General features: G+C 41.5%; 1 protein-coding gene across 3 annotated transcripts in view; it reads right to left on the bottom strand.

Annotated features, from left to right (window-relative positions):
- Positions 1-13882, bottom strand: part of MED15 (mediator complex subunit 15) — a 44186-nt gene that overhangs the window by 9387 nt on the left and 20917 nt on the right. For 2 of the 3 annotated variants that reach the window (XM_039504953.1, XM_039504952.1), the window contains exon 9: positions 10498-10617. The exons of the other annotated variant lie outside the window; for it this stretch is intronic. In XM_039504953.1, the coding sequence (XP_039360887.1) occupies positions 10498-10617 (120 nt within the window). The remainder of the gene's footprint in view (positions 1-10497; positions 10618-13882) is intronic. 3 annotated transcript variants of the gene reach the window in all.

The raw sequence follows: 13882 nt of genomic DNA, 5'->3' as shown, positions 1-13882 counted from the left end.
AATCAGTTTTCTTTAGGAGGAGGGGGAAAGGAAAGGACAATGTATGGAAAGTGAAACATAAGACTCTTGATATTCAAATTTGAAAGTCTGGAGGAGCCAGAAAAGTTTTTAAGTGGTTGGGATGGGCAAAGGGGAGGTTATTTTGGTTTTACAGATAGGATGGGGTTGCATAAACCCAAAGGACAGAAGGCTCAAGCTGGGGAGAGTCTTCTAAGAAGCCCCAATGACTTCAAATCTACAACCCTTGGCAGGAGAAATTCTGTGTACAATAAAGTTTATTCTTCAACTTGTAATCATAAAGTGATGAAATTAAAGGATGCGGATTGAAATAAATCAATTTATTCCTATAATCTTGTGGTGTTAACTCAGATAAACAATGATAATTTGAGCTAGTCTACAAGACAGATCATCATGTCATCACAGTATCCCATGAATTTACCATGAGTCTTCTAATGGGATCTTGATAATCAGCCAACTCAATTTCTACCATGTGGAAAGCAAAGAGTACAAAAATTCCATTCCAAACACTTCAGGTGCTCTGTAGATTCGCTCCTTTCCCTCACTAATTCAGAGCCAGCCCACTATTGTCACAGACCATACTGAATGCAGCAAACACAGGAAGCATGGCATGATCTACTGTATGCACCCAGAGGGTCAAGGTACACCACATCTTAAGGGTACAGAAAGAGTTTAAGTTTTACTAACTGGCTGTTCTCTCACATCCTCTTCTACCTCTTACACTGCTTACAATGAGCCGAATGTGAAGGTTACTATAATCCTACATGTGGTGTTCCAGTGAGCCGGATTTTAGTGAAGTGCCTCCCTCAGCCAGCACACAGGGCACAGCAAAATAACAGGAAAAAGACAAGAGCAAAACTGAAGGGACGGAGACTCTAGGCAAGAAAAAGTAATGAGCCCAAATGATCTAGCTAGATGGAAATCCAGGGCCTCTCTGAGCCAAAACAGCCACTCTACTAGTTGATCAACCACTAAGGTACAGCTTAAGTTCATGGCAATGCAATATGTTATGGTCTCATTTCTACTTTAAGTAACACCATTCCTTTCCCACCCACTCCCCCATGACTTTAATCAGGGCTGGCTCTAGGCACCAGCAAACCAAGCACGTGCTTGGGGCGGCAGAATTCCAGGGGCAGCACTCCGGCGTTTTTTGGCGCTTCGACAGTTGAGGAGCTCTCGGGGTTTGTGTTTTTTTTTGTGCTTGGGGCAGCAAAAAACCTAGAGCCAGCCCTGCTTTAATACATGGTTTCAAGGCTTCTCTTTCCAGATGCTTTGAGGTAGCACAGTTACCTCCCTTTTCTCCATAATACGCAATGAGGCTGTGCTCACTGGTTTTCATGGGAGGGGAATATTTGCCAGTCTCTCTCTTTCTAGCAGCTGAAGAATGATGCTTGGAATTAAATGGCATAATTCTGCCTCCCATGGAACTTTTGTGCCCCGAGAGCTCAAGCGAAGGAAGAAGAAAAACATTTCACAGAGGGTTCCCCCTGCTTTCACTCCCAGTCTGCCCCAACGCACAGGTCCTCTCTTCTTGGCAAGTATCCCTTCAGAGCACATCAAATAGTGTGAGCTGTTGAAGAGCAAAGGACTGCATCTGCAGTGCTCCTAGCTCAGGACCAGACCCTCATCTCCAGTGTATGGGATCCTTCTCTTTAAAAGATTGTATGCACCTGTATAGTGCCCCTGCTACACAATGGCAAATGGAATTAATGCTTAGATCCTGTTTCCTTTCACAGCACTACCCGTTCCCACAAGGTATGAGCACACACAGAGCACTTTCCCTCCTTTCAAACCAGCCTGCAACCCCTGTTGGAGTCAAGTGAGGAGGCTGCAGTATGGTGCTTGACACTCAGTGTGGTTATGACATTTTCATATATTCCAAGGCCATCTTCTAGTCTGGCCTCCTGTATAAAAAGTTCCTGCCTCCTCTCTGGCAGCAATCCCTCTGCTATGAGTACAGTGCTTTAGGAGATGCAGGTCAGGCCTGTGCTGAGCACTGACCTCTTCAGTCCATCCCCACCAAAGCTTTAGTTATCAACCTACTTCCTTTCCCAAGGCTGCTTTGGTGCTTCAGGTATCTTCCCTTACCAGAGGCCATCTTACACATTTGTAATCTTCTGACTCCTACACTGCACTGTTCCCAGGGAGTAGGATTACATTATACAATGAACAAAACCTCCATTTCCAGGATGTGATCTTTACAGCTGAATCAGACTAGCTCTGTGACGTCCAGCCAAATTGGACTTTAGGTTTTGACACAGTTTGCACCCCAAGAGTACAGCGAATCCAAGCTACCCCCTGCTGCTTAGAGAGTAGCACATAATGCTGCCACGTTCTTTAGGGGAATCTCACCAAGTAGTAAAAACACTCTTGGCCTAAAAGAAAACTCTAGCAATCAGTCACCTAACAATACTTATATTTTTTTAATGCTTAAGCCAGTGCACAAAACCCTGTGAACCCTGTAGCAAGCTGGATTCAAGTTTATCACCTGCTTTGGTGGCAAGACTGAAAATTCTGCAGAAATGTCAAGTAAGCTTAAACAGGTTTTCATATTCACAGTTGGATCAGGATCCATTCTATTAATTTGATATTAAATTCAGTTTTACTTTATTCCTAGATTTCCAGTCTGCTTTTTGTACCAACATTCCATAAGGGCAGCGTAGCAGTCAAGGCTACTGGAGACTGTAGCAGATCAGAAGGGGAAGCTGGGGATTTTGACACCAAAGAATATGTAGAAGAGAGTTTGGGATTAGTCCACTGGCTCTTATTTTATCAGAAACACTTGGCTAAACATTATTACAACATAAAAGAACTATTTAATCTGACATTTAAATTACAATCAGTAGGCTTCAGAGTCGACCCAAATGAGGTAAATGGGGAAGCTCACACCTCAGTTATTGTTTTAGACTTAGCAAGACCCCACTGACATTTAATTCATGCTTCTCAGCACTTCAGTCACAAGGGCTAGAAGCCTAACTTTTTTTAGATGTTGAGTACTAAGCCCTACCAGCGATTAATAGTGTAGCTGCATTCTGAGCAAGATCCAGAAGCTACTCTGCACAGAGACAATCAAGCCTTGTGGTGCCAGGGACACATGCTGCTCTTGTGTCATGTAGGATAAATCAAAAGCACAGCCTGGACAACAAATATTTTTATAACAAGACCACATTTGGTCCTTTCTTGGAAAAAAGTGTTATCAAATATGACACCAAGTTTCTTAACTTTAGCACTATCTCCAAATTTCATCTTTCAATTATTGAGATCAAGAAGATAGACTTAGGGCTTGGCTACACTTACAAATTTGCAGCGCTGCAGCAGGGTGTGAAAACACACCCTCTCCAGCGCTGCAAATTGCGGCGCTGCAAAGCGCCAGTGTGGTCAAAGCCCCAGCGCTGGGAGCGCGGCTCCCAGCGCTGTACGTTATTCCCCACAGGGAGGTGGAGTACAGACAGCGCTGGGAGAGCTTTCTCCCAGCGCTGGCGCTTTGACTACACTTAGCGCTTCAAAGCGCTGCCACGGCAGCGCTTTGAAGTGTAAGTGTAGCCAAAGCCTTATGCAGACTACCAATAACCAGCTACAGCCAGAAGTACGGCTGTCAAGTGATTACAAAAATTAATCGTGATTAATTGCGCTGTTAAACAATAACAGAACACCATATTTAAATATTTTGGATGCCTTCTAGATTTTCAAATATATTGATTTCAATTACAACACAGAATACAAAAGTGCTCACTTTATTTTTGATTATAAATATTTGCACTGTAAAAAACAAATAGCATTTTTCAATTCACCTAATACAAGTGCTGCAGTGCAATCTCTATCATGAACCTTGAACTTACAAATACAGAACTATGTACAAACAAATAACTGCAATGTAAAACAATGTATGTAAAGCTTCAGAGCCTACAGGTCCACTCTGTCTTATTTCAGCCAATTGCTCAGACAAACAAGTTTGGTTACAATTTGCAGAAGATACTGCTGCCCGCTTCTTGTTACAATGTCACCTGAAAGTGAGAACAGGCATTCTCATGGCACTTTGTAGCCGGCGTCGCAAGATAGTTACGTGCCAGATGCGCTAAAGATTCGTATGTCCATCCATGCTTCAACCACCATTCCAGGGGACATGCATTGATGATGGGTTCTGCTCAATAACGATTCAAAGCAGAGCAGACTGACGCATGTTCATTTTCATCATCTGAGTCAGATGCCACCAGCAGAAGGTTGATTTTCTTTTTTTGTGATTTGGGTTCTGTAGTTTCCACATCTGAGTGTTGCTCTTTTAAGACTTCTGAAAGCACGTGCCACACCTCGTCCCTCTCAGATTTTGGACGGCACTTCAGATTCTTAAACCTTGAGTCAACTGTTGTAGCTATCTTTAGAAATCTCACATTGGTACCTTCTTTGCATTTTGCCAAATCTGCTGTGAAAGTGTTCTTAAAATGAACAACATGTGCTGGGTCATCATCTGAGACTGCTATAAACATGAAATATATGGCAGAATGCGGGTAAAACAGAACAGGAGACAGAGTTCTCCCCTAAAGAGTTAAGTCACAAAATTTAATTAACACTTTTTTTTTTAAACGAGCATCAGCAGCATGGAAGCATGTCCTCTGGAATGGTGGCCGAAGCATGAAGGGGCATACGAATGCTAAGCATATCTGGAATGTAAATACCTTGTAACACCAGCTACAAAAGTGCCATGTGAACTTCTGTTCTCACTTTCAGGTGATATTGTAAATAAGAAGCAGGCAGCATTATCTCCTGTAAACGTAAACAAACTTGTTTGTCTTAGCAATTCTCTGAATAAGAAGTAGGACTGAGTGGACTTGTAGGCTCTGAAGTTTTAAATTGTTTTGGTTTTGAGTGCAATTATGTAACAAAAATCTACATCTGTAAGTTACACTTTCACAATAAAGAGATTGCACTACAGTACACCTCTACCCCGATAGAACGCTGTCCTCAAGAGCTAAAAAAAAAATCTTACCGCGTTATAGGTGAAACTGCATTATATTGAACTTGCTTTGATCCACAGGAGTGCGCAGCCCCACCCCACCCCCCCAGAGTGCTGCTTTACCACATTATATCTGAATTCGTGTTATACTGGGTTGCGTTATATTGGGGTAGAGGTGAACTTGTATGAGGTGAATTGAAAAATACTATTTCTTTTATCATCTTTACAGTGCAAATATTTGTAATAAAATATAGAATCACAGAATCATAGACTTTAAGGTCAGAAGGGACCATTATGATCATCTAGTCTGACCTCCTGCACAGTGGAGGCCACAGAATCTCACCCACCCACTCCTGTATCAAACCTGTGTCTGAGCCATTCAAGTCCTCAAATCATGGTTTAAAAACTTCAAGGTGCAGAGAATCTTCCAGAAAGTGACCCATGCCCCATGCTGCAGAGGAAGGCGAAACCCCCCAGGGCCTCTGCTAATCTGCCCTGGAGGAAAATTCCTTCCCAACCCCAAATATGGCGATCAGCTAAAACCCTGAGCATGTGGGCAAGACTCCTAGGTGTCTGGCTGGTGAAAGAATTCTCTGTAGTAACTCAGATCCCACATCCCATCTAACACCCCATCACAAACCATTGGGCATATTTACTGCTAATAGTCAAAGACCAACCTCATTATACAATCCCTTCCATAAGTTTATCAAGCTTAGTCTTGAAGCCAGATATGTCTTTTGCCTCCACTACTCCCCCTTGGAAGGCTGTTCCAGAACTCCACCCCTCTGATGGTTAGAAACCTTCGTCTAATTTCAAGTCTAAACTTCCTGATGGCCAGTTTATATCCATTTGTTCTTGTGTCCACATTAGTACGGAGCTCAAATAATTCCTCTCCCTCCCTGGTATTTATTCCTCTGATATATTTGTAGAGAGTAATCATATCTCCCCTCAGCCTTCTTTTGATTAGGCTAAACAAGCCAAGCTCTTTGAGTCTCCTTTCATAAGACAGGTTTTCCATTCCTCGGATCATCCTAGCAGCCCTTCTCTGCATCTGTTCCAATTTGAATTCATCCTTCTTAAACATGGGAGACCAGAACTGCACACAGTAGTCCAGATGAAGGCTCACCAGTGCCTTGTATAACGGTACTAATACCTCCTTAACTATACTGGAAATACCTCGCCTGATGCATCCCAAGACTGCATTAGCTTTTTTCACAGCCATATCACATTGACAGCTCATAGTCATCCTGTGATCAACCAATACTCCGAGGTCCTTCTCCTCCTCTGTTACTTCCAACTGATGAGTCCCCAAGCTTATAACAAAAATTCTTGTTATTAATCCCTAAATAAATGACTTTGCACTTTTCACTATTAAATTACATCCTATTACTATTACTCCAGTTTACGAGGTCATCCAGATCTTCCTGTAGGATATCCCGGTCCTTCTCTGTATTGGCAATACCTCCCAGCTTTGTGTCAGCCGCAAACTTTATTAGCACATTCCCACTTTTTGTGCCAAGGTCAGTAATAAAAAGATTAAATAAGATTGGTCCCCAAACCGATCCCTGAGGAACTCCACTAGTAACCTCCTTCCAGCCTGACAATTCACCTTTCAGTATGACTCACTGTAGTCTCCCCTTTAACCAGTTCCTTATCCACCTTTCAATTTTCATATTGATCCCCATCTTTTCCAATTTAGCTAACAATTCCCCATGTGGAACCATATCAAATGCCTTACTGAAATCGAGGTAAATTAGATCCACTGCGTTTCCTTTCTCTAAAAAATCTGTTACCTTCTCAAAGAAGGAGATCCAGTTGGTTTGGCACGATCTACCTTTTGTAAAACCATACTGTAATTTGTCCCAATTCCCGTTGACCTCAAGGTCCTTAACTACTTTCTCCTTCAAATTTTTTTTCCCAAAACCTTGCATACTACAGATGGCAAACTAACAGGCCTGTGGTTGCCCAGATCACATTTTTTCCCTTTCTTAAAGATAGGAACTATGTTAGCAATTCTCCAGTATACGGTACAACCCTTGAGTTTACAGAGTCATTAAAAATTCTTGCTAATGGGCTTGAAATGTCATGCGCCAGTTCTTTTAATATTCTTGGATGAAGATTATCTGGGCCCCCCAATTTAGTCCCATTAAGCTGTTCTAGTTTGGCTTCTACCTCGGATGCAATAATATCTACCTCCATATCTTCATTCCCATTTGTCATCCTACCATTATCCCTAAGCTCCTCATTAGCCTCATTAAAGACTGAGGCAAACTGTTTGTTTAGATATTGGGCCATGCCTAGATTATACTTAACCTCCATTCCATCCTCAGTGTTTAGCGGTCCCACTTCTTTCTTTGTTTTCTTCTTATTCATATGGCTTTAGAACCTTTTAATTCCCTTTGCAAGGTCCAACTCTACATGGCTTTTGGCCTCTCTCACTTTATCCCTACATGTTCTGACCTTAGTAAGGTAGCTTTCCTTGCTGATCACTCCCTTCTTCCACTCCTTGTAGGTTTTCTGCTTTTTCTTAATCACCTTTCTAAGATGCTTGCTCATCCAGCTTGGTCTACAATTCCTGCCTATGAATTTTTTCCCCTTTCTTGGGATGCAGGCTTCTGATAGTTTCTGCAACTTTGACTTGAAGTAATTCCAGGCCTCCTCCACCTTTAGATCCCCAAGTTCTTCAGTCCAATCCACTTCCCTAACTAATTTCCTTACTTTTTTAAAGTTAGCCCTTTTGAAATAAAAAACCCTAGTCACAGATCTATTTTTGTTTATCCTTCCATTTAGTTTAAACTGAATTAGCTCATGATCGCTCGAACCAAGGTTGTCCCCTACAACCATTTCTTCTATGAGGTCCTCACTACTCACCAAAACCAAATCTAAAATGGCATCCCCTCTTGTTGGTTCAGCAACTACTTGGTGAAGGAATCCATCAGCTATCGCATCTAGGAAAATCTGAGCCCTATTACTATTACTATAAAGTGAGCAGTGTACACTTTGTATTCTGTGTTGTAATCAAAATCAATATATTTGAAAATGTAGAAATACATCCAAAAATATTTAATAAATTTCAATTGGTTTCCTATTGTTTAACAGTGCGATTAATCGCAATTAATTTTTTAAATCGTGATGAATTTTTTTGAGTTAATCACATGAGTTAACTGCAATTAATTGACAGCCCTAGCCATAAGCTATTTTCTACTGCTGGTCTACCCAGTAGCAACATGTCTGAAGACAAGATAATGGCAACACATCGAACAAACAATATTAGCCAAGCATTTCTCTAGGGTACAGACCAAAATCACAGCATCCACGGGACAAGCAGAACTGTATATTTTTCTGCAATCTTAATTGAATTTTGGGGGATTGGTTTTACTCAAAACTTCACACTGTGGGCCCTGAGCTACCCAAACACCTGCCCAAGTCAGTTTAGTTTTTAAAACATTTTTCCCCATCACTGCTAACTGATGGTCCATTCATCCCACTACATTTTCCAGAAGCTATTTTCATTCCAACTGGTGCCACATGTACACGTTCCCCTCTTTCACTGGCCTACGCTTCCCCAATTGTCCAATACTACAGGACATAATTTTCATGAAATTGACACTTACAGTCTGCACCTACTTCATTTGATGTCAAGAGTTAAGACGTCCCAGCAACCACTGGCACAATAGCACTAAGAGGCCAATATACAGAACAGGCAGCTGGGCTGACAGACTAAGGATCTCTCTCTCACTGGTGATCTCACTTTAATGGATGGATGAGACACTCAGGGCTAGTAGTGTAGCAATGCCTACTGAAATTCTTCTTTGACTCAAGTAATTCCAACTACAGAACAATTAGCAGGATTAAAAGAATTTTCCAGTTTCAACCAGAAAAAATGGCATTGAATAAACATGCCAGAGCCTGCATCTTTCTGCAGCATGTGCCACCTTATCCAACACCTTACTTTAACATGAAGTGTACCTACTAAGTGTGATATTTCAGAAGCAAGAAATACACCGTGCAAAGGACTCAGGATTTATGGATCTCAGATACTCCCAGAGCTCTAAGGCCTGCTAGCAAAGGAAACTCAAAACACAATACTGGGAGGATGGCAGAAGTCTTGTCACCCGTTAACAGGAGAAAGCAATATGGAAACTGGAGCTGCTAGGAAGGCATCAGCTGTGAAGGTGACAGTGTGAACACAGAAGACATGCAGCTCATGAGGCCCAGGGAGTCTGTCTTTATACATGCAAAGCCAATCAAGCATTGGGATGAGCAGCAGGAAGAGTTGATCTCCGCTTCAGTGTCACTGCATGAGATAATTTTAAATCAAGAGATTCACCCAGGGCTGAGCACTACAGAACAGTAGTGCATGGTTTCATAACCACTTCATAGCACTGAAGAGGGACTGTGTTATTGTGGCAATGATAATAAGTAGATGAGCACCCAACTCTTTTTCTGTGTCCTTCTAGTTTTCCCTGTTCATTCCTGAGATGGCACATATTGCGCAAGTGAAATACAAATGCGAGACAAGCTAGTGCTGGTCCGGTTCTGTTATGGCAGGTATAATAGACTCACACTTTAAGATTAGAAGGGACCACAGAACCTCACCCACCCACTCCTGTACTTGACCCATAACCTCTGGTATATTCTGATCCAACACTTCCCAAAATCAACTGGATAGGGGCCCGGTCAGCCTTTTCAATGAGGCAGGTCCACAGACAAAGTGCAGCTAATGCTGACTCCAGCTGCATATCTTTGAACAGACTGGCAGAACTTGGACAACTTCCTGAGGGAAAGAGGGGTAGGAAGTGCAGCAGAAATCCAGAACTGTAATTTGGGTGCATAATCATGTGCTGTTTTATTTTATTCAAAGATTGTTTGCAACTTGCAGCTATACCAGGAGCTTAAAGTAGTAACATTTTTTCTTCAGTTCAGGGACATTTCAATTAGGGACATTCCATATTTCCTACACCATGTCCTAATCATCAGTTGAAACTGAAATTGGCCACGTGTATTGCTCATGAAAGAGGGACTATCACTAGCCAGAGCAATGCACAGTATGAAGAGGTGTCAGGCAAGCTTCCCAACACAACTCAGCCAATGCCTTGCACTCCTGGCCCATGACACTTACTATACGAGTCCTGGGGCCTCTCCTCAGCAAAGACTAGCCATGCAATGGTTTTGTGATATGTGCAAAGATTAAGCAGAGATCAGAAAATTCGATTCATTTGAGAACTGAACCAGATATGAACATGGACGTTTTAAACATGCAAATAATGCGAACGGTGTCACTTTTGCAAAGCTTTATTCAATACCTCAAGCTCTCAAAAAGCTTCCATTTCAAGGCAGAAAGGTACACTTTGGACAGTCCTGCTTAAAAAAAGCCCAACACTACAAGTGGCTAAGAGCAATTATCTGCACATAGTATTTTGATGAAGACAAAAGTGAACTTTTTAGTTTGATGAGCACTAAATATAACCCAAGTACTGAATGCCTTGTACAATCTCTGACACAATGCGCTTCGACTCAGTAAATACCTGTGGCATTTGCTGTCCGCCCAAAGGAATGGAGCTTGGAGGCGTGGCAGATACAGCGGTGGTAGGCGGGAACCGTGGTCTTATTTGCATCCCACCTCTGGCCATAGTTGCGGTGATCATCTTTGAGGACAGAGGGACAACAGACAAAAGTAATCGCAAAACAAGAAATGCAGTGCACTGGCAGGATGAGAAGCACATGCAACCTCCGGGATGGGTCTCAAGTGAACTTTTCTCCAGATGAGCCTAATAAGCTAGTTTATGGATCCAACCCCCTGCTTCATATACCCTATATCTCCATTTGGAGAGGGCATCTAGTGAACTCTAAATATTATGTGGGGTGATATCTAGATTCAAGTATATGGGAAAAGGCCAATTATATAGAAGTATAATTTGGTTGAAGGGGTTTCCCAAATTTTGCCTGACATCTTGAATTTCTAATTTAATACTGGAATTAATGGCTCTAAGACTGTTATCAAGAATGCTTTATACAAGCTTCTTCAATTATATATTGTCACAAGTCTTGGTTTCTGACGTCCTCTACCATATTATGGATTCATCTGAGGATTTGAAACCCACAGCAATATTTATACATTGCATCTTTCCACATTAATGGAACTGACAGACATTTCAACAGTAACTGCTGATAAGAATCCTCCAATGAAGCCTGTGATTTAGTGACCAAGACCTCAGAACCAACCAACCTATGGCAGTATGACTCCAAAGAAGAGACTTCCAACAGAAAGGACTTCTAGGGTTTAGATAAAGTACTCCCTCCTTCCTCCTGCAATCCCCAGAATAGGTGAAACATATGATCAAAACTAAAGCTTGAGTTCCCTTTGGGTGAACACCCATCCTCTCGGCTACATAAACAGCCCTAAGGCTTTAGGCCACTAACTTCAATTAAGTACTAAAGTTCTAACTTCAATAAAGTAGGCTTCCCTCACAGATATATTCATTTCTTTACTTGGTTTCCAAATTACAAGGATTCAAAAAAATCGGCTGGAATATAAACACTGCTTAGGACAGATTTCAAAGGTCAACACTAGAATGGATTTATTTTTAGAAGTAGTCTTAGGGGTGAGCTACTCCTGGTCCCAGAACATTCAAATCTCCTTGCAGGCTGCTGGGTCTTAGAATCCATAGTTTTTTTTATAATGGATTTAAATGCTGTAATTACAAAGAATGTGCTGTGGATCAGAAGTCTGATACAACAAGTAAAAATTAGCATATTGTGGCACATTCTGCTACTGGGATTCAGGGAATTTTGGCACATTTGTGCATATCAAGGAGGAAGAGCTCCTTTTCATTGCTTTTCACTTCTATAACAGACAGAGCTCCAAGTCCCCTTTCTCTAATCTGCATACTACTAATTGGTGCTAGCAGGACCTAACTAATCCAGGTGTGAAAGAAGTCTCCTTCTATTTGAATGACTGTGGGCATTCTTGCTTAGTGTTCTGTGTCAATGAGTTGAAGCAGCCAGCAACATGTCTCTAGAGAGTCAGAGAATGCATGTGCTTATAATTGTTAAAATAAATAAAATTAAATTACAACACAGCAAGACTAAGAAAGGAAAGCAATAACTGATAAAAAACCAGCATCAAATTCAGCACAGCTGTTAGTTCACAACATCAGAGCAATGAGGTCTCTTTCCATCCACGCAGTGAGGGATGTCAGAGACAGGATTTCGGAAGGTAAACAAATGAGAGAACTTCAGACACCACACACAACATGCACATATACAAACACAGCATGCAACAGCCACCACAAGCAAACAACCGAGCATTGGCACAAAGCACAGGTGGATGCTACAGAGTGCAGTGAAGAGCTACAGTGTCAACAGAAGAGCTGGTGGAGCAACACAACCCTAACAAAAAGGAAAATGCTGGCAGAATACATATCCCTCAAAGCCTAGTCGACCCATCCCACGGACTCACATGTGCACACATGAGGGTCCAGTAACATATGTGAAAACCCATGGATGCCATGCTGAACCGCATGTACCATCTTGGTCCTGTTTCTCATGCCACACCACCAAAGTGAGTGTATTAGATATCTCCTCCAGAATCAATGAAATTAGATGCAGATTCACTGTTAAGGAGTCTGGCTAACCATGAAGCAACAGAACAAACTCTGATTCAAAGGCTTACAGCTGTTTGGTGGTTTGTTTTGGTTTAGTTTGGTTTAAAAAAAAAAAAAAAAAAAAAAAAAAAAGCATGTGCTGCTGGAGAGGAAGGAAATGTGCTATTATACAAATTCCATGATCTTTGAATAAGGAATTCACCCGTTGCCACCTTTCCAGGTGTTCAAAAAGTTCATTATAATATTTCCAGTGAGTAGGGTCCCCTGCCCATTGGGTATGTGAGGGAGGGAAAGGAGTTCAAGAGACTACTGTTGCTTTGTGCGAGCAACTACAGGACATCAGCACCACATTTACAAGACTTATTGTGTAAAAATGGAAGACATTGCTGCTCCAGTGACACTGCTCTGGGGCTTCTGGAGAAAAATTTATACTGGAGGCAAAACAAACTATGTTTGAGATACCCTCACTGTGAAAATCAGGACAAATTAGTTTGGGAGAAGGGAGAGAATCCTTCCTAAGAGAAGAGAGGAATAAAGAAAGGATTCTTCCCCTAAGATATAAATCCCATGATTTGATAGTATCAGTCAGTCAGGATATAAGAACTTGATTCTTAAAAAAATCCCAGATTTGTTCCAGATGAAGTCTGATTCCTTGGTCTGAGGATTCAGAATTCCCCAAATATCCAAGTTTGCATCATGCTGGGATTACCAGGCCAGCTCCTTGGCTTTCAAAGAGCAACAAGCAAATCTGCATTCTGAGCATCTGGAATAAGTCAAAGCAGAACAGAGTGGCTTAAACTTTAAACTGAAGTTCAGGTTATCATTCATCTGTGTGTGGTTTCCAGTGTGATCTTATGTAGGCTCTGGTCCTTAGGACACTGCTTACTTCATTAATCTGCTCAATATATGAGCACAGTTACAGTCTCAAAGGATTGGTACATAAGCAGCAGAATGCTCGTGTGTGAACAAAATCACTATGACAACGTCAGAGAAAAGTCAAATTCTTGCTTCCACACTTCATCCACGTTAGGATTTAGGAATGATTTTAGCTGTACCCAAAGACGCTGAACAGAGACTTAAATGAAAAGGACACAAACATACTGGTGCTCCTAGGTGCTATGATAATACAAATAATAATAGCAGCATTGATTCAGACTCCCAAACCATTTGACAACCACAGGACATAAAACTAATATATAATGAGGCAAGTGTTATGATCGGGTATGTTTATAATAAAACTTCCTCATAATAGAATCTAGAATTCAAGGAAGCTTTACAGAAAATTTTAAGGAAGTGGTGTTAATGG

The sequence above is a fragment of the Mauremys reevesii genome, linkage group 18 (genome assembly GCF_016161935.1).
Source record: "Mauremys reevesii isolate NIE-2019 linkage group 18, ASM1616193v1, whole genome shotgun sequence".
Classification (NCBI taxonomy): Eukaryota; Metazoa; Chordata; order Testudines; family Geoemydidae; genus Mauremys; species Mauremys reevesii.
This window is presented reverse-complemented; position numbering and strand designations above follow the sequence as displayed.